Genomic DNA, 25,132 nt, shown 5'->3' on the forward strand with positions numbered 1-25,132 from the left:
CCACATTTGGGAAAAATACACTTGAACGGCCCTCCAACTGGTAATTACGAGTTAAATCAGCCATGAATCCCATTGTGACAGGGGGAATGGAAGCTTGTTGTGTGCAATTGAATGCAAGATTCACCCACATTTTTTTACATGAAAGACATGGAGTCACTAAATGACCAATAATGTATCATGTTTTTAATAATTGTTGTAGTCATTTAAATGCATTTAAATGCATGTTAGTGCTTTTGGTATGCCTTTGGTATGTGTCAAGTACAATAAAAATGCATTTTGACTAAATATATTGCAGCAGCCTATTAGAAGTATTGGAGGCATGGCTTGTTGGGGGCGTGGCTTTCATGTAGTGCTTTTTTGGCATCCCATGAGACAGATTGTCACGCTAGTTCAAATAAAACTAGAGTCGATGTCAATATCCCAAAGAGATCTAATTAGTGTAATAAAAAAAATCACAATCAAAATCTGTCAGGTTAAGATATATATATGTTTTTTTTGTATTGGATGTGTCTCATCCCACTGCATCTGTGTTAAAAGGTGTCAGAGTGGGAGTGGTGTTTGTCAGACCATGAGACATCCCGAAAATCGGTCTTCTCACAAAATCGCCTGTAGCGTATGAAAGACGACACTCTCACGAACACGATGGTGTTCTTCGTTTTGCTCTACGACACCCACAAGCATTTTGGTACTCATCTGAAGTCAGTACAGCCGATCTGCCAACTTCTGTCTGTAGCGTCCAAACAGTTTGGGCTACACACTAATATGTGAAAGGTGAGACTCTCACGAACATGTACCTGTCGGTTGTTTTGCTCTAGGATGCCACAGGCCTCAGAAGACTCGTCTGAAGGTACCCTGGTACCAGTTGAAAAAATTAATGGAAGTATATGTATAAGAAGACTGTTTAGTGCTAAAAAATAAGGGGTTAAATACATGTAAAAAACAACAACTAATGTTTCACTTCAGAACAAACTTCCTTTAGATTTTTGGGGGGACTATCTGTTGTTCCATGTAGTGAATCTGTTATTCAATGCATTTGTATGGGCTAATAGCAGTAAGGCCCAAAAAGTTTTTGATCAAATATTTTTTGTTGATTTTTTTTATATACTTCAAGCAGTCTTAAAATTAAAAATCAAATAGCTAAATGATCCTTGGTATGACCTTTTTAAAAAAAGTCCCGGCTTTGACAGGGCTTAGACTCTAGGTGATTTTAAAGTGTCATGTGTTCTGTGATTAAAGGTTAAGTTTGTACACTGCGCCTACTAAAGTTTCATTGTTTAGACAGTCACCATTTTGTTCTATATTTGCCATACATTTTAATTTAAAAATGTTGTACAAATACATTTAAGTACCTGTTGGAATATATTTTACAAAACATTTCCAAATAAATGTTTTAATATATTTACCAACTATACATGTAAAAATATATTCTAAAATACATTCTTTCATGTATTTCAGAATATTTTTTAAAATGCATTTTCTGATCCATTTAACATATATTGTGATTTACATTTAGCATACATGTGTATATATAGATTTGAAATACATTCCTTAATATTTGTTGGAATGTATTAAAATCTAGTAAATACATTTTTTTTAAATACATTATTTGGCCAATTTATTACTTTTTTTTCCATATGGGATAGACCCCAGTGTCTGGTGATGACTGGATACCCCAACGCCCGGCCTGCTTTACTCCATCTGGTAAACGCATTCACTAAGAACGTAGGCCTCATGGTGTGTGGCCACGTCCGCACGGTACGTATCAATACAAGCCTAGCCGCTAAGCCTTATCAACTACAATGCATCTCTGTACATACAAACACAGTATACATCTTACATATAGTTTACAGCTTAATCATATTTTTAGGAGTAACAGCTTTGATCGTTTTCATTGTCCTAAGGTGTCCCGTCGGCCAAACTTCAAGGAGATGTCTCTTGATCATGCCCGCTACCAGCGCTGGCTAATGAAGAACCGCATCAAGGCCTTCTACACCCCTGTGTTTGCTGAAGACCTGAGACATGGAGCCCAGTACCTTTTACAGGTGATTGTTCCGCAGTGCACTGCTAAAATATGTGGTATATCCTCAGTGGGGCGTCTGCCTAGCCTGGTCCCAGATTTGTTTGTTGTATCATGTTAACTCTTTGTCATGTTTACATTTTTACATTTTAGTCATTTAGCAGACGCTCTTATCCAGAGCGACTTACAGTTAGCGCGAGTGCATACGTTTTCATACTGGTTTAGCATGACCAGGAGAGGCATGATGGCACAAATGAACTGGTACCCAGGCTCTTGTCTATCATGATCTTTCTCAATGTGCCAATCACCATCTAAGCTTGATACAGGAGATATCGGCTTTGAATATCGATAATCATTGAGTATTACTGGCATAAGGAGGTAATTATGACCACACTCTATGCATGTTGTTCAAGGGATTTTTATTGAAAGTGTCAGGTAATGGCCTTCTAATATTAATATGTTGATGTAAAATTAAGTTCTGTTTTCATCTTCAAGGCCACAGGTTTGGGGCGTTTGAAGCCCAACACACTAGTGATGGGCTTTAAGAACAACTGGAGTGATGGCGAGATGAAAGATGTGGAAATGTATATCAACATCATCCAGTAAGTGTATCTAGTTTGACTGAATACATGGTTTGCTCTGGGGTGAAGTTTCCCCTAGGATCTAGGATCAGCTTCCCCTCCCCAATCCTAACCTTAACCATTAGTGGGGGAAATGCTAAACCCAAGATCAGCATATAGAGGCAATTTCACCCTACATCGCATGCTTTCCTGAGGAAATCATGATTGAAATCACTTTGGCCATTTATGGTTATAATATATCCCCTCTTCAGTGTTAGTAACAAGCTGTGTGGTTGTGTTTCAGTGACGCCTTTGACTTGCAGCATGGTGTTGTCATCATCAGACTACAGGAGGGTCTTGATATCTCCCATATTCAAGACCCAGGTACAGTATTGTGTCACGCTGTGTTCTTCATTTGCCTAGGAACACTCATTCAACACACTCATTCCTCACAATCCAGTTTAACATTCCTTAATAGTACAGACATAAAGTAGATAGATTCAGACGGATGGAGCACACATCCTCTTTCTACCTGTTCTATGGATTTTTTCACAGTAGTAAGGGTGCATCCGAAATGGCACCCTATTCCCTGTAGTGCACTTATAAAGCGCTGAGATTTCTTTCTGTTATTATTATTTCTTTTGACCAGAGACCTATGAGCCCTGATCAAAAGTAATGCACTATATAGGGAATAGAGTGCCATTTCAGACGCAGCCTAAAGACTAGATAAAGTGCTATGAGGTTTGTCTGATTGCTCCTTCTCCAGATGAGCTCCTGTCGTCCCATGAGAAGAAGGATGCGGGTATGAAGGATGTGGTGGTGTCTGTCAACATGGGTGGCAAAGACTCAGAGGACAGTAACTCCTTTCCTCCATCCCTGATCACCAGTGCTCAAAACAGCCCTCTCATTCTCAGAGGTAATCTTTACATGCATTCATTAGACTAGAATTAGTATATAGGCACAGCGCTTCACAGGCAATGTTGTAAGACATAAAGACTCAGATTAACCCTATTCATGTCTTAAAAGTCCACTTTTAGTCCAGTTGGCTTAAGCTGGGTTTGGGACACCAGCTCCAAAACAACCTTAAACAGCCCTAAAGTAATTAATGTCTACTGTTTATGCTCTGTTGAAAAGCTACAATGGGTCTTAGTCAGTCCCTCCAGGATTCAATGATTCTGAGATCGCCAAATGTTTTGCTAAATCAACAATTCCATGTATATTATGCGAGGGCATGCACATTTGACCAATCCCCGCACTATTTCGGCATAAAACAGTCAAATCATCGCAATATTATCTCATAAAACTGACCCATCACTGCAGTACAAAAAGAGGGCTCGCAATTTCAACCAATCACCGCATTATATGGTTCAATCAAGTGACACGTCAACAAACTTTTTCCCTTATCAGCGCATTTTCCAGACAAATTTGACAAAATCAGACCTTTTGGTGGGCATGTGCTCAAACAAAAAAAAGGGCATCCCTCAAAAATGTTTCTGCAACCATGACTTGCAAAACTTTTTTGAACTGGAATAAATGCTGCACTTATTAACAATGACCAACACAGTTCCAGTCAAAATAGAAGATTGTATGAAATACTGTAGCATACCATTAACATACCATTACTATATCCAACCAAACTCCATTTGTTGGCACTATCATGTATCCCAGTGGTTTTCAAAAAGGAGTGGTACAAAACTTGCGACCCCCGCGCACGCACATGGACATGTGTACACCGGAACATGCGCGCACAATCGCTGCGCAAATGTATCCTGTCAGTACCGCCATAAACGGTTATGCATTTTCAAAACGCAAGATAGGCTACAGAAATGTACTGTGTTTTATACCTTCAGTTGGAGCTGAAAGTCATTCATGTTAGCAGCCAATATCAACTAGGAATATATCATGTCACTTCTCTGGAGTCCAGAGCAAGCAAAATCATACGGCCTACTTGTAGCCGAGATTGCAGGATCAGATAGAAAGCATGTACTGTCTGCACTGTGCCATCACTTTGGAGAGCAGCCTCCCTGCACAGTGAAAGGAAAGGGGGATACCTAGTCAGTTGTACAACTGAATGCATTCAACTGAAATGTGTCTTCCACATTTAACCCAAACCCTCTGAATCAGAGATGTGCGGAGGGCTGCCTTAATCGACATCCACGTCAAAAAACTGTGAAATCGTGGAGGCACTGCCTAGTATACATCTGTGCATACCCAGCTAGTGATAGCATGGCAGCTAAGTGTGATATGTTTTCCTATGGGAAATTATAACAGTCCACTGTCAATGACCGTCTTTGATAATAACTACTGTGTGACTGACTTTGATGTGGTTGCTCCACAGAGACGAAGAGAAGTGCTAAGCCACTGAGCCTCACAGACCAAAGGCTTCTGGAGGCCAGCCAGCAGTTCAAGAAGAAGCAGTGCAAAGGCACAGTGGATGTGTGGTGGCTGTTTGATGACGGAGGTACAGTATGGAAAGTCAATGCTGTGATTACATTGTTAAGCACCAAACAAACGAAAACGTACTAAAATAGGCGGTATATCCAATAGGAAAATCACATTTTCTGTTGCAAAACGTTTTGCTACAGTGAGCCCCAATGAATATGACCCCAGTGTCCACAATCAGATTGGACCTCAAAGAATGAGTCATAATTTATTACCATCACCCCTTATTTATCTGTTCCAAATGTTACAGGCTTGGCTCTGTTGATTCCGTACTTGCTCACGGAAAAAAAGAAATGGAAGGACTGCAAAATCCGTCTCTTTATTGGTGGGAAGATCAACAGGATTGACCATGATCGCAGAGCGTGAGTTACCGTTCCTTCAGTCATGATGTGAGCTTGAGGAATTTATAATATAATAATATATGGCATTTAGCAGCTGCTTTTATTCAAAGCGACTTACAGTCATTTATGCATACATTTTTTGTATGGGTGGCCCCAACCGAAATCGAACCTCCGATCCTGGCATCGCAAGCACCATGCTCTACCAACTGAGCCCCATAAAAATTGCTTTATTCTTACTTGTTGATTGAGATACTTTCTCCTGTTTAAAATAGAATGGCTGCTCTACTCAGCAAGTTCAGGATAGATTTCTCAGCGATCTATGTGCTCGGGGACATCAACACGAAGCCAAAGAAACACAAGTAAGATGCCTGCTGTGTCAAGATCATCTTATTTTTATATATATACAGTGGGGAGAACAAGTATTTGATACACTGCCAATTTTGCAGGTTTTCCTACTTACAAAGCATGTAGAGGTCTGTAATTTTTATCATAGGTACACTTCAAATGTGAGAGACGGAATCTAAAACAAAAATCCAGAAAATCACATTGTATGATTTTTAAGTAATTAATTTGCATTTTATTGCATGACATAAGTATTTGATCACCTACCAACCAGTAAGAATTCCAGCTCTCACAGACCTGTTAGTTTTTCTTTAAGAAGCCCTCCTGTTCTCCACTCATTACCTGTATTAACTGTACCTGTTTGAACTTGTTACCTGTATAAAAGACACCTGTCCTCACACTCAATCAAACAGACTCCAACCTCTCCACAATGGCCAAGACCAGAGAGCTGTGGAAGGACATCAGGGATACAATTATAGACCTGCACAAGGCTGGGATGGGCTACAGGACAATAGGCAAGCAGCTTGGTGAGAAGGTAACAACTGTTGGCGCAATCATTAGAAAATTGAAGAAGTTCAAGATGACGGTCAATCACCCTCAGTCTGGGGCTCCATGCAAGATCTCACCTCGTGGGGCATCAATGATGACAACACAATGATCAAGGTGAGGGATCAGCCCAGAACTACACGGCAGGACCTGGTCAATGACCTGAAGAGAGCTGGGACCACAGTCTCAAAGAAAACCATTAGTAACACACTACGCCGTCATGGATTAAAATCCTGCAGCGCACGCAAGGTCCCCCTGCTCAAGCCAGCGCATGTCCAGGCCCATCTGAAGTTTGCCAATGACCATCTGGATGATCCAGAGGAGGAATGGGAGAAGGTCATGTGGTCTGATGTGACAAAAATATAGCTTTTTGGTCTAAACTCCACTCGCCGTGTTTGGAGGAAGAAGAAGGATGAGTACAACCCCAAGAACACCATCCCAACCGTGAAGCATGGAGGTGGAAACATCATTCTTTGGGGATGCTTTTCTGCAAAGGGGACAGGACGACTGCACCGTATTGAGGGGAGGATGGATGGGGCCATGTATCGCGAGATCTTGGCCAACAACCTCCTTCCCTCAGTTAGAGCATTGAAGATGGGTCGTGGCTGGGTCTTCCAGCATGACAACGACCCAAAACACACAGCCAGGGCAACTAAGGAGTGGCTCCGTAAGAAGCATCTCAAGGTCCTGGAGTGGTCTAGCCAGTCTCCAGACCTGAACCCAATAGAAAATATTTGGAGGGAGCTGAAAGTCAGTATTGCCCAGCGACAGCCCCGAAATCTGAAGGATCTGGAGAAGGTCTGTATGGAGGAGTGGGCCAAAATCCCTGCTGCAGTGTGTGCAAACCTGGTCAAGACATACAGGAAACATATGATCTCTGTAATTGCAAACAAAGGTTTCTGTACCAAATATTAAGTTCTGCTTTTCTGATGTATCAAATACTTATGTCATGCAATAAAATGCAAATGAATTACTTAAAAATCATACAATGTGATTTTCTGGATTTTTGTTTTAGATTCCGTCTCTCACAGTTGAAATGTACCAATGATAAAAAGTACAGACCTCTACATGCTTTGTAAGTAGGAAAACCTGCAAAATCAGCAGTGTATCAAATACTTGTTCTCCCCACTGTATATATATATATATTTTTATGGATTTTCAGATTTGATTGATCAGATAGAGAGAGAGGGTAACAGTGGGGTAAGATACGATCATAGGGCAGTAGACTGGATTCAAACCTATGCCAACACTGTAGATATGTGGCCGGAAGATGCAGCATATCCACTAGACCAGCCAGGCCACAAGATCATGTTCAACATGAAGGCATTTATAGGTCACTGAGAAGACTCTGTCAAAGAAACTGTGCAATATGTGAAGTACGAAGAAACCCATTAGCCTAGGACTATAATGACAATGTAATCGTAATTATAATGCAATAATAATGACGTTCATTCTGTGTACCGTTTACCTGTCTCTCCTAGTGTGCTTAGCTTTGAGGAGATGATTGAGCCGTATAAGCTAAAGGAGGACGACATGGAGCAGGAGGCTGCAGAAAGGTTGAAGGCTGAGGAGCCTTGGAGGATCTCAGATAATGAGCTGGAGCTCTACAGGGCCAAGGTCTGGATCTTTAAAAAAATGTACAGTACCAGTCAAAAGTTTGGACACACCTACTCATTTCAGGGCTTTTCTTTATTTGTACTATTTTCTGCATTGTAGAATAACAGTGAAAGACATCAAAACTATGAAATAACACATATGAAATCATGTAGTATCCAAAAAGGTGTTAAACTAATCAAAATATATTTTATATTCTTCAAAGTAGCCACCCTTTGCCTTGATGACAGCTTTGCACACTCTTGGCATTCTCTCAACCAGCTTCATGAGGAATGCTTTTCCAACAGTCTTGAAGGAGTTCCCACATATGCTGAGCACTTGTTGGCTGCTTTTCCTTCACACTGCGGTCCAACTCATCCCAAACCATCTCAATTGGGTTGAGCACGGGTGATTGTGGAGGCCAGGTCATCTGATGCAGCACTCCATTACTCTCCTTATTGGTCAAATATCCCTTACAGAGCCTGGAGGTGTGTTTTGGGTCATTATCCTGTAGAAAAACAAATGATAGTCCCACTAAGCGCAAACCAGATGGGATGGCGTATCGCTGCAGAATGCTGTGGTAGCCATGCTGGTTAAGTGTGCCTTGAATTCTAAATAAATCACAGTGTCACCAGCAAAGCACCATCACAGCTCCTCCTCCATGCTTCACGGTGGGAACCACACATATGGAGATCATCCGTTCACCTACTCTGCGTCTCACAAAGACATGGCGGTTGGAACCAAAAATCTCAGATTTGGACTCATCATACCAAAGGACAGATTTCCACCAGTCTAATGTCCATTGCTTTTGTTTTCTTGGCCCAAGCAAGTATTTTCTTCTCATTGGTGTCCTTTAATGGTTGTTTCTTTGCAGTAATTCGACCATGAAGGCCTGATTCACACAGTCTCCTCTGAACAGTTTATATTGAGATGTGTCTGTTACTTGAACTCTGTGAAGCATTTATTTGGGCTGCAATCTGAGGTGCAGTTAACTCTACTGAACTTATCCTCTGCAGCAGAGGTAACTCTGGGTCTTCCTTTCCTGTGGCGGTCCTCATGAGAGCCAGTTTCATCATAGCGCTTGATGGTTCTTGCCATAATATGGACTTGGTCTTTTACCAAATAGGGCTATCTTCTGTATACCATCCCTACCTTGTCACAAGACAACTGATTGGCTCAAACGCATTAAGAAGGAAATAAATTCCACAAATTAACTTTTAACAAGGCACACCTGTTAATTGAAATGCAGTCCAGGTGACTACCTCATGAAGCTGGTTTAGAGAATGCCAAGAGTGTGCAAAGCTGTCATCAAGGCAAAGGGGTGGCTATTTGAAGAATCTAACATATAAAATATATTTTGATTCGTTTAACACTTTTTTGGTTACTACATGATTCCATATGTGTTATTTCATAGTTTTGACCTCTTCACTATTATTCTACAATGTAGAAAATAGTAAAAATAAAGAAAAAACCTGGAATGAGTAGATGTGTCCAAACTTTTGACTGGTAGTGTATATTTTTAAGTTAATTTCAGATTTGATTGAACATATAGAGAGAGAGGATGACAGTTGGGAAGGTTCGAGGTTGTGTCAAAGGGCAGTAGGCCAGATTCAAAGCTATATTGACGTCGTAGACATGTGTGCGGGAGGCTACGGCATTACCGCTAGACCAGCCAGGCCACAAAAGTCTGGATCTTACTGCCACACAGCGGGGCAAATACAACCTGCATCCACTGTCCTTTACTTATTACAGTTTACACCACAGGAATCTGAATAGAATTCTGAATGGAATACTTTTCTACACTTTGTAGAAATTATTTGATTTGATTTCTCATACAGGTTGCACAAGTAAACACAGAAGCCTTGTTTTAGTCACATAGAGCATAGAGGCCTATACAGTAAGGAAAGTAAGAAAGCCTACATGGTTTGACCATATGTCATACTACAGTCCCTATACATTGGCAGTATAGAAAGCTATTTGAGAGGGTGCCATTGCATAGTGTCCTAGGAAGGAACAAGATATAATTTGGGAATCTAGCCTTTGCTTACACCTCAGCTAATACATATAACTAATATAAGCTAAGCTGTTCTTATTTCTTTTTTCCCCAGACTAACCGACAGATCAGATTGAATGAATTGCTGAAAGAACACTCAAACTCAGCAAAACTCATCGTTATGTAAGTAGTTATAATATTACATTACGTCTAGAACACAAATATAAAGTGATGGTATTGAAATGAACTGTTGATCTATTTAATTATCTATTTAATACTGTCTGTCCATCCGTCCGTCCTTCCGACTGTGTGACTGACTGTCTCTCTGTCCAACAGGAGCATGCCATTGGCCCGGAAGGGAACGGTGTCCAGTGCCCTCTACATGTGCTGGTTGGAGACTCTGTCGAAAGACCTGCCTCCTATTCTCCTAGTACGAGGCAACCACCAGAGTGTCCTTACCTTCTACTCTTAAAATTCCTTGCGCTCCATTTAACTGACCAAAACTGTTATATTAGGAATTTATAGAATGGGGGTGTTTAAAAAGTGGGGGTGTTTAAAAAGTGTGCTTAAAGTGCATGGGGATGTTATGGAACTAATTGTGTACTAATTGCATTCTCTTTAAATCAAGTATTAGTTGAAGTAGGCTAAAGTACCATAAATGGTCTGTTCACAAGTACAGTAGGCCTAATTGTAACTTTACATAACAATACTGCGGAGTGTCTAAATAAAGAAATGTTGCTAATCTATGTAGTTATAGGGTGGCAGGTAGCTTAGTGGTTAAGGGCGTTGTGCCAGTAAGCGAAAGGTCGCTGGTTCTAATCCCCGAGCCGACTAGGTGAAAAATCTGTCGATGTGCCCTTGAGCAAGGCACTTAACCCTAATTGCTCCTGTAAGTCGCTCTGGATAAGAGCGTCTGCTAAATGACCAATTATTTATTTATTTATACACTAGTCTGGGTACCAGTCTTTTCAGCTATCATTCCAGTCATTGCCACTCCTTTTCCTGCTAAACACACCTGTACTGAGATTTGGCATTTGACACAGAAAACAAGGAGTGTATTGTTACCTTAACAGACTGGTACCCAGGCTAGTTATACATCACCAACTGCACATGTAGAATGCAATAGGTTGCATCTTGGAGCCTCAAGACTGTGGTGAACTAAATTAATCAATGATAAAAGCACACACAAGTTAGCCTACTTGGATGCAGTCAGAAGTGTTTTTATTTATATATAATGCTTCTTTTAAATTACATTTAGTCAACTAATATGTAAGGGATGGGGGGACATAACAGGCCAATGAAAAATTGTTGTGGCTGTTTGTCTTTATTTATTATTTGACACCTGTTGGTTTTCATTGCCCCCTTGATGACGATGGCAAATTGTTAGTATTATCTGAGATTTGAAATATTTTCATTTTACATTGTGTTTCTTAAAAATGTTTGATATTTGTTTGGTCATTAATTAAGCTTCCATTCGATTTTTTGGGATCTGAACAATGGTTGTTTTCTGTGTGTTTGTCTTATCTTTTTGATGACAGTCGTGAATTTTTTTATTTAAAAGGTAAAACAATCTTTAAAAGCAAAGCCTCTATATTCTTAAATAACACTGTTATAGCCTATTTTGTACATTATGAAATTAAAGTCTTAACATCAACCACACACAGTCAGTAGCCTATTGTGTGATTTGTAATCTGGTTAGGCCACAAAATAAATCATGATCACTTGCACTACTAGGATTTGTGTGGTACTTCAGTCTGAAGTGAATTTTGTTTCTGATGAATTTGTATCAATGAAGCATAACATTGAATATGTAGGTAGGCATATGCATCAAAATCCTTGGAAAATAACAACACTAAAGCTTAGACTTTGGGCCAGTTGGATAGTGTTTGAGTGTAACGCTTCCAGCACACCGACTGCACTTTTGGGTTTGGGACACCAGATTCATTTCCAATGGAACGCTGCGTTTGCCTTGCAGCATTGCTTTGCAGAGGCAGTTACAGTGCGTTCTTTGTGGTGCATACCTTGGATTGATCTAACATATGCGTCAAACTGTATGTGTAAACGTGTTGACAGCAATGGTAGCAGAAGGTGAATGTTGCACTTTTGTTGCACACATATCTAGATGATGCTGCATACTATTCTGCGCAAATACACAGTTGGTGTGATGCTGCGTCCTATTTTGCGCAATGACGCAGTCGGTGTGTTCAAAGCGTAAAAAGCATGTCTTGCCAGTGTCGCTGTTGCATTTGCTCCTGAATCGTTTATACAACCATTCGGGCCTGTCTCAGAAAGAGGAATACAGACCGCAGACACGTACCAAGGTTAGTGGTTGAAAGTGCCTTATTCCGTCGGTTATTATAGTGACACTCGATATAGGCTACATGTCGGGTAAAATATATATGATTGGTTCGCGCGACAACTTGCATATTTATCTATATATATATATATATATATAGTTCCTCTCGTATCGCCTACAGTTTACACATGGAGTTGTGACAACCGGAGTCCTGTAGCCAAAATAATTAAATTTGGCAAAGGCAGTATAACATTGTTATAGTTGTCGGACAGGCAGCAATACATCTTAAGAATCTTGAAATATCCATGTGTTTAAAAGCTTGCAACATCTCTTTTGAAGGGGCTATGGCTACCAAATTAAAACAAAGTTACATCATGTGAAAGGGCAGTACTAAATCTGATTGAGGTCGGTTGGACCAATGAGAATGTGGAAGAAACACCCTACCGTAGCACGTTAGTCTACACTTCGTTGTTTTATAGCTCAATTCTACACTTGCTACTCTGTCACTGTTGTAGGGTCATGGCTAGGTACGTCATAGTCCCGTTCACTACAACGAGAGTTTGCGTCTTACACAGCGTTGATTTCGACAGCAGACTGGTCTTAATTTCCACAGAATCACATGCTGGCTAGCGGGATTATTGCGGAAAATCTAGCTACAATTCGCCAATAAATTGACGTTCTACTGAGCACTACATTACATGATGTAAATACAAACATGAATTGTGTTATCAGCTAGTAATTTTGCCCCCGTAGAACTCAGATGACAGCGGCTAGAGGTCCGTGTATGGAGGTTTTGAGTGCTGTTTTTCTGTTCTACTTGATCATTATTGCACCCACCTGTTGTCCCAACTCTACTAGTCCGTGATGGGAAGAATCGCATTTTATAAAAATATATATAAATTGTATATACTACCTGGCCACCAGACTACAGAAACTATAGCAATGGAACTGAAGTAATGCAATTGCAATAACTATAACGTTAGCAATAGGAAAATGGCATGAGAGAGAGAAAAAAAAGAACAAAGCGAGAAAGGAGAGAACATTTAAGGGGAAGGTAGGAGAGGAGTGGTGAGGAGACAAAAGGGAGAGGATAGGGGTGGAGAGTGTTCGACTTTTGTCTCCTCACCAGTCCTCTCCTACCTTCTCCCTAAATGTTTTCTCTCCTTTCTCTTCTCCTGAAAAGTAAAAAAATAGTGTCTGTGGATGGACCCCCTATGCACTTGTGAAGATGTTTGGATAGGCTTAAGTATTATGATAATAGCTGATACAACCCTAACCCTTGTTTGATTGGTTAGTCTGTAGTCCTAGATGTGTTTTATTTGCTGTGTTTAGTGTGGTGTTTTGTATATTTAGATGTGTGTGTGTGTATTAACTCCCACTAATGTTCCTTTTTTTTTTTTTACCTTGTTCCCATTATCTGGGTTTTTGTCCTTTTCTCCTCGGCCTCCTGTTCTGTGAGAGACAAACCACACCACAAATATAATAGAATTTTGAGAAAGAGTTTTCTTTGTCAGAGAGCATATTGTAGAATGGAAATGTTAAATGTACCGTCGATAATCATAGAAAACAATCTTTATTTTGATAGTATTCTGGAATAATTTAATTGTCTACAGCATGGTCGGGTTTCCCGGACTCAGATTACACCTTGTCCTGGACAAAAAAGCATGCTCAATATAAATTCAATATAAAATCGTTTATTTGTCCAGGACTAGGCTTAAGACAGAAGAGGACAGGAGAGGAAGAGGGTGAGATGGAATATACAGTATTTAGCTTAGGTACAAGCATGCTAAGGGGTGTGGGGAGGGGCTAGGGGTAGACATGCCCAGGGGTCCTCAGCCACAGTCCAGGATCAGCAACACGTCCAGGTAGGCTTGGGCCAGGAACGTCCAGGAGTTATTAGACGTAGAAAATGACAAAAAAAGGGGGTTAGTGGGAGCATGCTTAGGTACATCAGATAAGACACAGTACACCAGATGAGACAAGCTGACCAAGGCCTCTAGTAAATATTTTGTTTACAACAAACGTGGCCCTTGTCTCCTGTTTATAATGGTTCGGATTGTCTTCAAAAGCTTAGTAGAATAGTAAAATACTATTCCTGCGGTAACTCTAGTTAAGACGGGACTATGACGTCACTTTTACAAAGTCGGTATCCCTTCTAGCCATGACTCTGTTGTTCTTCTTCTTCTTCTTCTTCTTCTTCTTCTTCTTCTTCTTCTTCTTCTTCTTCTATGATATCATGGCGGTCCGCAAACAAACGTTTAAAGTGCATTTCGCCACCTACTGTGCTGGAATGTACGATCAATCATGAGCTGCCCGATTCTGTTCTACCATGAAAATAAAATTCAAAACCAAATAACTCCATAACTTCTACCACACACTCCCCCCTCCCCATTAAACTTTATTTATATCATGCTGAAACACTCCACCCTTAGGATTGTACAGCATGGCAACAACCATTTCAACAGTAACACCTGTTACCCCCAATATCTCTTTTGCCGTCTCCACAATAACCTTCAACCTGGCATTTCTGCTTTCCACAAACCGAGTCGTATTGAGTAGGTCCACTTACTACAGGTACATCCATGTAAGCCCCATCAGTCCGCACTGTAGTTCTACCAATCTGTCTTACTGCCTCTGCATACGATACATCATGACTGATCCTATATCTCTGAGCCTCTCTAGCCTCTCTCTGAACCTGACATCCACCAAATGCTGCACTGTGTTCTCCCCCACAATTACAGCACTTAACCTTTGCATTGCTTCCACATTCACCGTAATCATGTTCCCCTCCACACTTGGCAAATATTTTATTTCCTTTACACTAAGCAGCTACATGTCCCATTCTTTGGCATTTAAAACACTGCAGGGCATATGGGACAAATTGTCTAACATTGAAACTAAGGAATCCTATCTGTACTTTTCCCGGCAAGACTTTCTCAAACCTCAGCATCACTGATAAGCTTTCACTTCTTTGACCCTCTTTCCTACTGATCAACCTTTTTGGTCTCAATCACTCTGCCTCCCTTCACATTTTCTTTAATACCATCTGTAGACATAGATATTGGGACCCCAGTGATGACTCCCCTCAATTTAGCATAAGCACCAGGGACATGGATTTTAATCTTCTTCCCATTAAGCTGTTCCATTTTCAGAATCTTCTCTTGCTGAGCCTGGCTACCACAAAATACACTGCTCAAAAAAATAAAGGGAACACTAAGATAACACATCCTAGATCTGAATGAATGAAATAATCTTATTAAAAACTTTTTTCTTTACATAGTTGAATGTGCTGACAACAAAATCACACAAAAATTATCAATGGAAATCAAATTTATCAACCCATGGAGGTCTGGATTTGGAGTCACCCTCAAAATTAAAGTGGAAAACCACACTACAGGCTGATCCAACTTTGATGTAATGTCCTTAAAACAAGTCAAAATGAGGCTCAGTAGTGTGTGTGGCCTCCACGTGCCTGTATGAACTCCCTACAACGCCTGGGCATGCTCCTGATGAGGTGGTGGATGGTCTCCTGAGGGATCTCCTCCCAGACCTGGACTAAAGCATCCGCCAACTCCTGGACAGTCTGTGGTGCAACGTGGCGTTGGTGGATGGAGCGAGACATGATGTCCCAGATGTGCTCAATTGGATTCAGGTCTGGGGAACGGGCGGTCCATAGCATCAATGCCTTCCTCTTGCAGGAACTGCTGACACACTCCAGCCACATGAGGTCTAGCATTGTCTTGCATTAGGAGGAACCCAGGGCCAACCGCACCAGCATATGGTCTCACAAGGGGTTTGAGGATCTCATCTCGGTACCTAATGGCAGTCAGGCTACCTCTGGCGAGCACATGGAGGGCTGTGCGGCCCCCCAAAGAAATGCCACCCCACACCATGACAGACCCACCGCCAAACCGGTCATGCTGGAGGATGTTGCAGGCAGCAGAACGTTCTCCTCGGCGTCTCCAGACTCTGTCACGTCTGTCACGTGCTCAGTGTGAACCTGCTTTCATCTGTGAAGAGCACAGGGCGCCAGTGGCGAATTTGCCAATCTTGGTGTTCTCTGGCAAATGCCAAACGTCCTGCACGGTGTTGGGCTGTAAGCATAACCCCCACCTGTGGACGTCGGGCCCTCATACCACCCTCATGGAGTCTGTTTCTGACCGTTTGAGCAGACACATGCACATTTGTGGCCTGCTGAAGGTCATTTTGCAGGGCTCTGGCAGTGCTCCTCCTGCTCCTCCTTAAACAAAAGTGGAGGTAGCAGTCCTGCTGCTGGGTTGTTGCCCTCCTACGGCCTCCTCCACGTCTCCTGATGTTCCTGCCTGTCTCCTGGTAGCGCCTCCATGCTCTGGACACTACGCTGACAGACACAGCAAACCTTCTTGCCACAGCTCGCATTGATGTGCCATCCTGGATGAGCTGCACTACCTGAGCCACTTGTGTGCGTTGTAGACTCCGTCTCATGCTACCACTAGAGTCAAAGCACTGCCAGCATTCAAAAGTGACCAAAACATCAGCCAGGAAGCATAGGAACTGAGAAGTGGTCTGTGGTCACCATCTGCAAAACCAGTCCTTTATTGGGGGTGTCTTGCTAATTGCCTATAATTTCCACCTGTTGTCTATTCCATTTGCACAACAGCATGTGAAATGTATTGTCAATCACTGTTGCTTCCTAAGTGGACAGTTTGATTTCACAGAAGTGTGATTGACTTGGAGTTACATTGTGTTGTTTAAGTGTTCCCTTTATTTTTTTGAGCAGTGTATTAACAATCAACCATTTCCAATGAACCAAGCTAATTTCACTTCACCTACCTGTAAGTGAGGCCCCTGTGGTCTCATCAAACACTATCACCACTTTCCACTCCAACACATCATTACTCTTTCTTCCTACCTTGGCCCTCTTTATGCTTTCTTTACTAGATGCTCCACTGCTTTCTGTATCATGATCTCTTCTTCCTATGTCTTTCCACTACCGATTATTCCGGTCCTTGACCCTCATCCTCCCGCTCCATACGATCAGAGCTGACACCCATATTGTTCGCATTCCAGCACAACTGTTGCTTCACCAACCTTTTCTAATTTTCCTCCGCGCTACTCGCCGCCATTTCCGACCACCAACCGAGTCACCTCCAACCGGCTCCATGACCCTGTTCTTCTTCTTCTTCGGTATAATGGCGTTCGCAACAATTATATGTGCATTCCGCCACCTACTGTACAAGTGGATAATGAAGAGCCGAAAAGGACAAAATGCAGGGTAAAACATAAAAATAAAAAATAAAAATAATCCATACTAACTATCAAAAACGAAATGTTCATTAAACTAAATCAGCCTGCTTTTCTGTTTTAATCAGGTCCCTACACAGGCTCAGAAGGATCCTGTGATGGCGGGACATTTCCTGGTGACTGTAGTCCTTTTGCCGTTAAGCCTTGGAGGCCCCAAAACTTCTCGGCTGCAGATATAATGATGTCCAGCTTCTTGGACTTCTTGGAGACTTGAGCAGTACAATTAATAACTGTGGCTATAAATGCTACAAAATCCACCTTCTTCACAATAAGTGTATCCAGATCACTTGATTGACATATAACATTTTATAATTTGTGAATCGCAAACAGTAAAAATAAAACATTTAGCTGTAGCCTTCCTTTCGAATTGTTTCACTGCAAAACTCATTTTGTATATGTTTAAGTTGATGGTAGTAGTCAGCCTGAAGTAAATACTTATAAAGACAAGATATATAGCCCATCGGCTCTATAAAATCTGCGATGCATGCTGAAACAGTAATTTTCAACCTTTTTCTCCAAAAACCTTCCCAATTAAATGTTGACTTCAAAGTAGGCCTACCTGGCAGAATAATATCATGATGATTTGTATCAATCAGCTTTTGCATACTCTGCCATCACATGTGCAGTACAGATACCTGACAGAAACACCTGACACCAATAACGTGGATTAGGGGGGTACCCTGACTGGGACTCAAATCCTGGTCCCTGTGAATGTCATTCCTAAACCATTATACTGTTACAATCCTTGCTATATAGCGGTTAAGAGCGTTTGGACAGTAACCGAAAGGTTGCTGGTTTGAATCCCTCAGCCGACTAGGTGAAACATCTGTTGATGTGCCCTTGAGCAAGGCACTTAACCCTAATTGCTCCTGTAAATCGCTCTGGATAAGAGCATATGTAAAATGTAATTATACTATTCCTACCAGGTGGGTTAACCCTATTGGCACGAGGCATAGGGTGTTTGCCTTTCACGCCAGTGACCCGGTTTTACTTCCTTGTCCTGCCGTTTGCTACATTGGTGTCAGAAGTGTGATGGCGGCCATGCCGCCATCGGAACGCACGGCTCGGACGTGCTACAGTGCTGAGTAGTCGAAGCACAGGTACATGCATTTAAGAGGGGGCAGTGTAGCAAACCTCGCTATATGAGCCAAGTTACAATTCCCAGCAAATGGGTTAACCCTATTGGCACGATGTGTAGGCTGTTTGTCTTCACTACAATACCAAAAGGCTAAAATATCTTGTTGCGGTCGCTAGGTGTTGGACAATGGTTGTTTAGTAGTATTACAAGGGGTACAATTCAAGTCTAGGCTGTAAACTGGAGTGAAAATGTCATTTGAATAATTGCGCAAAAGCCCTGTTATTTGAATGTTTCATTCCATTTGGACAGTTGTGGGTCTACTCTCGACCAATTATAAAGTCTAGAAGGGCACAGTGCAGGACAGTCTGTATTTTTACTTCTGAAACTGATGTGCTGTCTGTTGCCGATCATCATTCTCCCAAGTCGTCCTATAGTGTAGCCACATAGGCCTATGTTCCCAGCAGGCCCAGTTATTCAGGAAAGCTTAACACCGTTCAGCCTTCAGCCTCCTTTCCGATCCGAGCATCTATTCCTTGACCTAGAACCTAACGCTTCAATATAGACTAAATACTTTAACTTTTAAAATGTATTACCTTTTATGTGTGGCATAAACACAACCAGTCACAATGTTTTAATCTGATTAGGCTACTTCAAAAGTCTCCTGTAGGCGACCTGCGCACGTTCATCCACTCCACTAACTAATATAATTCCAGCATCCAAACTGCGGACCGGCCATTCGATGAATGGAAAGAGACATCTGTTACAAAACACCAAAAAGTGTAATGACATTCGGAGATTGTCAAGCCATCGATACTGAGTAGTGAGTGATGTATTTTCTGTTTGTCGAGATTGACATACTCTATTTGATTGTTGTGTTGAAAACGCAAACCATGAAGAAGTGCTCAAAGTCGGTAATCGGTATGCAGTTATGTGTTGCTTATGGGTTGTTGTGGTGCATTGGCACAGAAACTTGTTGGTGGAAAATCGTTGCATATATTTTATATAATTATAAATATAGCATCAACATTTTGAAAATCGGATGTCCCCCTAGCTGATTGTCTGCAGCCGGCTCTGATCAAAGTGTAATGAGACAGGCAGGGAAAGTGAGCTCGTCCGTGGTGGTCGGTGAACCCTCAACCTTCTGGCTCGTAGCCCTGTGTGGCATCGACTGTGCCACAAAACCATGCTGAAGTGGTCAAGTCGATATTCTCGTTTATAAACACAGGGTTGCTACAGTTATTGTTATTTGTGGTGGTAATCATTATTTTAGAGTTAATTCTATTTTTTTACATTACAAGGGAAGGGTCATGTGAAAATATTTTTAACATTGGGGAGGGGGGTGCATTTATTTTGTGACAGCTCCAGTTGGACCAGCCCCTTAGGGGTATAACATTACAATAGTATAGCTAATAGGTGATGTGTTTGTAGATCGACTGAGGTGAATGAACCTACAGCAGCTAAGGTAATGGCATTTTAAAGTTGAATTGTATAGAAATGCAGCAAATGAGCTTAAACTTTTTTTATCCTGGGACCTCGCTTAAACTCAAACCCTGGTAACGACCCTGAATATCAATCAGTTAATATGACCTTCATGAATTATGAAGCCTTTGTGCTTTATGTGCTTGTTTTGATTACATAAATGGTTTAAAATTTGGAGAAAGTGACGTCTGTAAATGAAAAGCGCTCTACAAATGTAATTTATTATTATTATTATTATTGTTAGCTGATGAAGATTATCTCATAGAACAAAACATATAAGATCTCCTAAGCCTGTGTTAGCAAGTCAGACATTTGTGAGATTCCTAGTTCCGTCTAGCACATGAACGCGGCATAAATCCCAGTCAGTAAATCGCTAGACATAGGTAAACTGATGTAGGCCCACTTCTTTCATTCCATCTCAATCTCAAGTAACCGAATATCACATAAACATATGAGTAAAGATTTTATTTAACCTTTGTTTATCCAGGAAGTCCCATTGAGGTCAGAATACCTCTTTTACAAGGGAGACCTGGCCAAGAAGGCAGCTCAATAAAAACACATACAGTATATCAAACACATGGCAGTGCATACACAGCACAGCAAAACAGAAAATAAACTATCATAATGTATGTTCTATCATATTCATACAGGTATACTATCACACTCAAATGGCAAATATTCAGATGAGTCCCAAAGAGGAGCTGTTGGAGAGATTCCTGGATTATGCTTCCAGAGGAGACCTGGCAAAAGTCTCTGGGATGATCTCTCATTCCATCTTTTTGGTCAATGAAAGTGGGGAGAATGGCTGGACTGCGTTGATGCTAGCTGCAAGGAATGGACACGCTGACATTGTAGACAACCTACTTTCAAATGGGTAAATATGAAAAAATACTGAACAAATATGACATGGACATATGAGATTATTACAACAGTTTTACATTGTCTAAATATTACTTTCTAAGTAAGTGACAACTATTACTCCATTGTGTATGTTTTGTTTGACACAGGAGATTGTAGGTCTATTAGGATAAAATCATGTTTCAAACAAGTAATGATGCTCTCATGGAATGTCATTCTTGAACACTACAGATATATCATAGAAATCAAGTTATTTTTGTATTTGAAAATGGCATGGGATGCATTTGTTTGTTTATGTTTTTATGGTGGCCCACTTTGAGTATTCACATCTTGGAGTGTGTGCCTTTAAATGTCTAACCATATGGTTAAAATAATACCAGGGGTGTATTCATTAGTGCACATCATAGCAAAACATTTCCCAATGGAAAAAGTGATGTAATGAAAACAAGAGTTTCTATTATACCAATTCAGGTATGTCCCTCCCCATTTTGTCCTGTTTGCTTCCGTTTGGTTCCTAGTGAATACACCCCAGGTTAATTACCTGATGACAGATGATTAACCATGTAAACATGAAGATAACACCCTAATTAGTTGTACTGATCACACTTCTCTTTCCCTCAAGGTGTGACAAGTTTTTAGTTAATAAATCTGCTCAAACTGCCTATGACATTGCCAAATTCTGGGGACACCGACATATTACCAGGTTGTTGGCAAAGAGTGAGAACAAATGTCAACGGATTCTACCCAGCGACAGAATGGAAGAGCATGAAAACTACTTCAACAGAGAAGTTTTCAACAGAATGAGTGAAAAGAGGCCTGACAGCAAGTGGCTAGAAGCAAAACAGTCTTCTCCAGACACAGTGTTCATCTTGTTCTTTAACTTGAACCCTCTTGTGTCTGCTTCCGAGGAGAGCAACACAGCCCATCCAGGTATAAAACTGTGTAGACTTGATGCAAGCTCGGTTAATAAAGAACTACTTAAAAAATCTGGAACAACAGTCATCTTCCTCGGGGTAGAGAAGCAGAGAAGCCCCCCATCCTCTCCTTCAACAGAAAGGAATGAACCCACTGCTTGGTTTGCGCTCAATACTGATGACAATCCCATGGATCATCTCCAACTCACCAATCCAAATAGCTTCTTCCTCAAACCACCCATGCCAGGCCTTCTAAAACTTAGTGAGGCTGAGGCTGGTGAGTATTTATCTGGGAGGTTCTTCATCAAAATATTATTGAAACAGCATACAAAATGTAGACTTACTAACCCCACAAAAATGATGATCCCTTTTCCCTCAGGAATCATTGCTCAAGCCAGATCTGTCCTCGCCTGGCACAACAGATACAGCTTCTGCCCAACATGTGGCAGTAACACCAAAGTGGAGGAAGGAGGCTATAAGAGGACCTGCTTCAACAAAGACTGCAGAAGCCAACAAGGCATCCACAACACTTGTTACCCACGAGTTGGTAAAGAGCCTCCTGTTTTTGTATTTGTTCATTGAAACTGAACTACTGCATGTTTTTTTCTCTTAATCATTATTATAATGTTCTAACCTCAATATCAGGTCAAAATGATCTGACTTATGTAATGTTATGTTATGTGTCATGTTATCCATGCAGATCCTGTGGTGATCATGTTGGTCATTCACCCAGATGGCAACCAATGCTTATTGGGCCGAAAGAAAACTTTTCCTGCTGGGATGTTTTCATGTCTTGCTGGATTCATTGAACCAGGTAGTTGATCTCAACACGCTAAACAAAACATTTAACATTTACTCTGATTTGGAGTGTGCAGATAGATGCCAGTGACATCTCTCTATGCAGGTGAGGCCATTGAGGATGCAGTTAGGAGAGAGACGGAGGAGGAGAGTGGGGTCAAAGTGGGTCCTGTTCAGTATGTGTCCTGTCAGCCCTGGCCAATGCCCTCCTCGCTAATGATTGGTTGCCTGGCTGTTGCCATGTCAACAGAAATCAAAGTCGATGAAAAAGAAATTGAAGAGGCTCGTTGGTTTACACGGCAACAGGTAAATGCTAGTTTTCTGATAGGCCTAGATAGAAATGGGCTAGATTGAAATGAAACATCACCTGAATTTAATAAGATGTCAGTGAACGTGTATTATTATAATGTATTAACTCAGTGCTATGTCTGTGTAATGCAGGTTATAAATGTCATTGTCAAGGGAACGAAACCAGCCTTTACCATGCCACCAAGACAGGCCATTGCACATCAGTTGGTGAAACATTGGATTGGTATGAGCTCAAATCTTTAAACCTAATGAAGGGCACTTCTCCAGGATGGATTACACCGCTAAATGTCATTTATAATGAAATACAGTAGAAAAATCTATGAATGAATTATCAAAACATTCTAATGTCTTATTTTCCATCCAATCAAAGTAGTGTTTACTATAACGCCTAAGGTATTATCACATTTAAGACATTTTAATGGTTGTGTAATATTGGCATAAAGTGATCAAAGTAGATTTTATTTTATTTCCACTATTCCACTGTGCCTTAGATATGAACTAGACCAATCTATAATTTTGTATGGAATACTTTTTCATCATTGCTGTATTTTAAGTGGATAAAAGTATGTCAAGAAAAAGTAGGCCATTTAAAGGGATAATCCACCCCCAGAAAACATTTTAACTCCTGTCAATTTTGTGAAAGCCTATGTTCTATCAGTGAGTACAATAAAAATCTTCCCCGTGATTTAACTTCTAAGTGGTCTGTCTGTGAAATCAGGAAATCGTGTAGGAACTACATGGTTCTCGTCACTGATAATATAACACACTATCACATTTCATAACACTTTTAAAAAATTACCTGCACTCCAGATCGCCAAATCAGCCAATAGATGGTATGGGCATACTTGTCTCGAACACATCCATCCGTTTATATGGTCATTAAAGTATATACACTGCTCAAAAAAATAAAGGGAACACTTAAACAACACAATGTAACTCCAAGTCAATCACACTTCTGTGAAATCAAACTGTCCACTTAGGAAGCAACACTGATTGACAATACATTTCACATGCTGTTGTGCAAATGGAATAGACAACAGGTGGAAATTATAGGCAATTAGCAAGACACCCCCAATAAAGGACTGGTTTTGCAGGTGGTGACCACAGACCACTTCTCAGTTCTTATGCTTCCTGGCTGATGTTTTGGTCACTTTTGAATTCTGGCGGTGCTTTCACTCTAGTGGTAGCATGAGACGGAGTCTACAACCCACACAAGTGGCTCAGGTAGTGCAGCTCATCCAGGATGGCACATCAATGCGAGCTGTGGCAAGAAGGTTTGCTGTGTCTGTCAGCGTAGTGTCCAGAGCATGGAGGCGCTACCAGGAGACAGGCCAGTACATCAGGAGACGTGGAGGAGGCCGTAGGAGGGCAACAACCCAGCAGCAGGACTGCTACCTCCGCCTTTGTGCAAGGAGGAGCAGGAGGAGCACTGCCAGAGCCCTGCAAAATGACCTCCAGCAGGCCACAAATGTGCATGTGTCTGCTCAAACGGTCAGAAACAGACTCCATTAGGGTGGTATGAGCGCCCGACGTCCACAGGTGGGGGTTGTGCTTACAGCCCAACACCGTGCAGGACGTTTGGCATTTGCCAGAGAACATCAAGATTGGCAAATACGCCACTGGCGCCCTGTGCTCTTCACAGTTGAAAGCAGGTTCACACTGAGCACATGTGACAGACGTGACAGAGTCTGGAGACGCCGTGGAGGACGTTCTGCTGCCTGCAACATCCTCCAGCATGACCGGTTTGGCGGTGGGTCAGTCATTATGTGGGGTGGCATTTCTTTGGGGGGGCCGCACAGCCCTCCATGTGCTCGCCAGAGGTAGCCTGACTGCCATTAGGTACCGAGATGAGATCCTCAGACCCCTTGTGAGACCATATGCTGGTGCGGTTGGCCCTGGGTTCCTCCTAATGCAAGACAATGCTAGACCTCATGTGGCTGGACTGTGTCAGCAGTTCCTGCAAGAGGAAGGCATTGATGCTATGGACCGCCCGTTCCCCTGACCTGAATCCAATTGAGCACATCTGGGACATCATGTCTCGCTCCATCCACCAATGCCACGTTGCACCACAGACTGTCCAGGAGTTGGCGGATGCTTTAGTCCAGGTCTGGGAGGAGATCCCTCAGGAGACCATCCGCCACCTCATCAGGAGCATGCCCAGGCGTTGTAGGGAGGTTATACAGGCACGTGGAGGCCACACACACTACTGGGCCTCATTTTGACTTGTTTTAAGGACATTACATCAAAGTTGGATCAGCCTGTAGTGTGGTTTTCCACTTTAAT

At 41.6% G+C, this 25,132-nt stretch overlaps 2 protein-coding genes across 2 annotated transcripts in view; both read left to right on the forward strand.

The window, feature by feature from the left end:
- The window catches only part of LOC311141677 (solute carrier family 12 member 2), a gene marked incomplete at its 5' end in the record, with an annotated part of 33,497 nt that extends 21,931 nt beyond the window's left edge, over nt 1-11,566 (forward strand). The window contains 11 exons of the mRNA XM_084177083.1: nt 1,644-1,755; nt 1,902-2,042; nt 2,513-2,619; nt 2,882-2,961; nt 3,344-3,493; nt 4,916-5,038; nt 5,270-5,381; nt 5,633-5,719; nt 7,730-7,865; nt 9,950-10,017; nt 10,171-11,566. Of these exons, the coding sequence (XP_084033209.1) occupies nt 1,644-1,755; nt 1,902-2,042; nt 2,513-2,619; nt 2,882-2,961; nt 3,344-3,493; nt 4,916-5,038; nt 5,270-5,381; nt 5,633-5,719; nt 7,730-7,865; nt 9,950-10,017; nt 10,171-10,306 (1,252 nt within the window). The 3' untranslated portion in view covers nt 10,307-11,566. The remainder of the gene's footprint in view (nt 1-1,643; nt 1,756-1,901; nt 2,043-2,512; nt 2,620-2,881; nt 2,962-3,343; nt 3,494-4,915; nt 5,039-5,269; nt 5,382-5,632; nt 5,720-7,729; nt 7,866-9,949; nt 10,018-10,170) is intronic.
- A 498-nt stretch (nt 11,567-12,064) lies between these two features.
- Nucleotides 12,065-23,534, forward strand: nudt12 (nudix (nucleoside diphosphate linked moiety X)-type motif 12). The gene is made up of 7 exons (XM_084177038.1): nt 12,065-12,155; nt 20,621-20,844; nt 21,451-22,019; nt 22,122-22,289; nt 22,443-22,556; nt 22,647-22,846; nt 22,982-23,534. Exons 2-7 carry the CDS (start codon nt 20,639-20,641, stop codon nt 23,090-23,092), a joined length of 1,368 nt encoding a protein of 455 aa, XP_084033164.1. The 5' UTR covers nt 12,065-12,155; nt 20,621-20,638; the 3' UTR covers nt 23,093-23,534.
- The last annotated feature ends 1,598 nt before the right edge of the window (nt 23,535-25,132 follow it).

Source organism: Coregonus lavaretus, assembly GCF_964263955.1.
Source record: "Coregonus lavaretus genome assembly, chromosome: 14".
Classification (NCBI taxonomy): domain Eukaryota; kingdom Metazoa; phylum Chordata; class Actinopteri; order Salmoniformes; family Salmonidae; genus Coregonus; species Coregonus lavaretus.

Coding starts and splice junctions, on each gene's coding strand:
- nudt12 (XM_084177038.1), top strand. CDS start 20,639: ATGGCAAATATTCAGATGAGTCCCAAAGAGGAGCTGTTGGAGAGATTC. Junction 20,845..21,450: donor GACAACCTACTTTCAAATGG/GTAAATATGAAA, acceptor CTTTCCCTCAAG/GTGTGACAAGTTTTTAGTTA. Junction 22,847..22,981: donor GTTGGTTTACACGGCAACAG/GTAAATGCTAGT, acceptor TGTGTAATGCAG/GTTATAAATGTCATTGTCAA.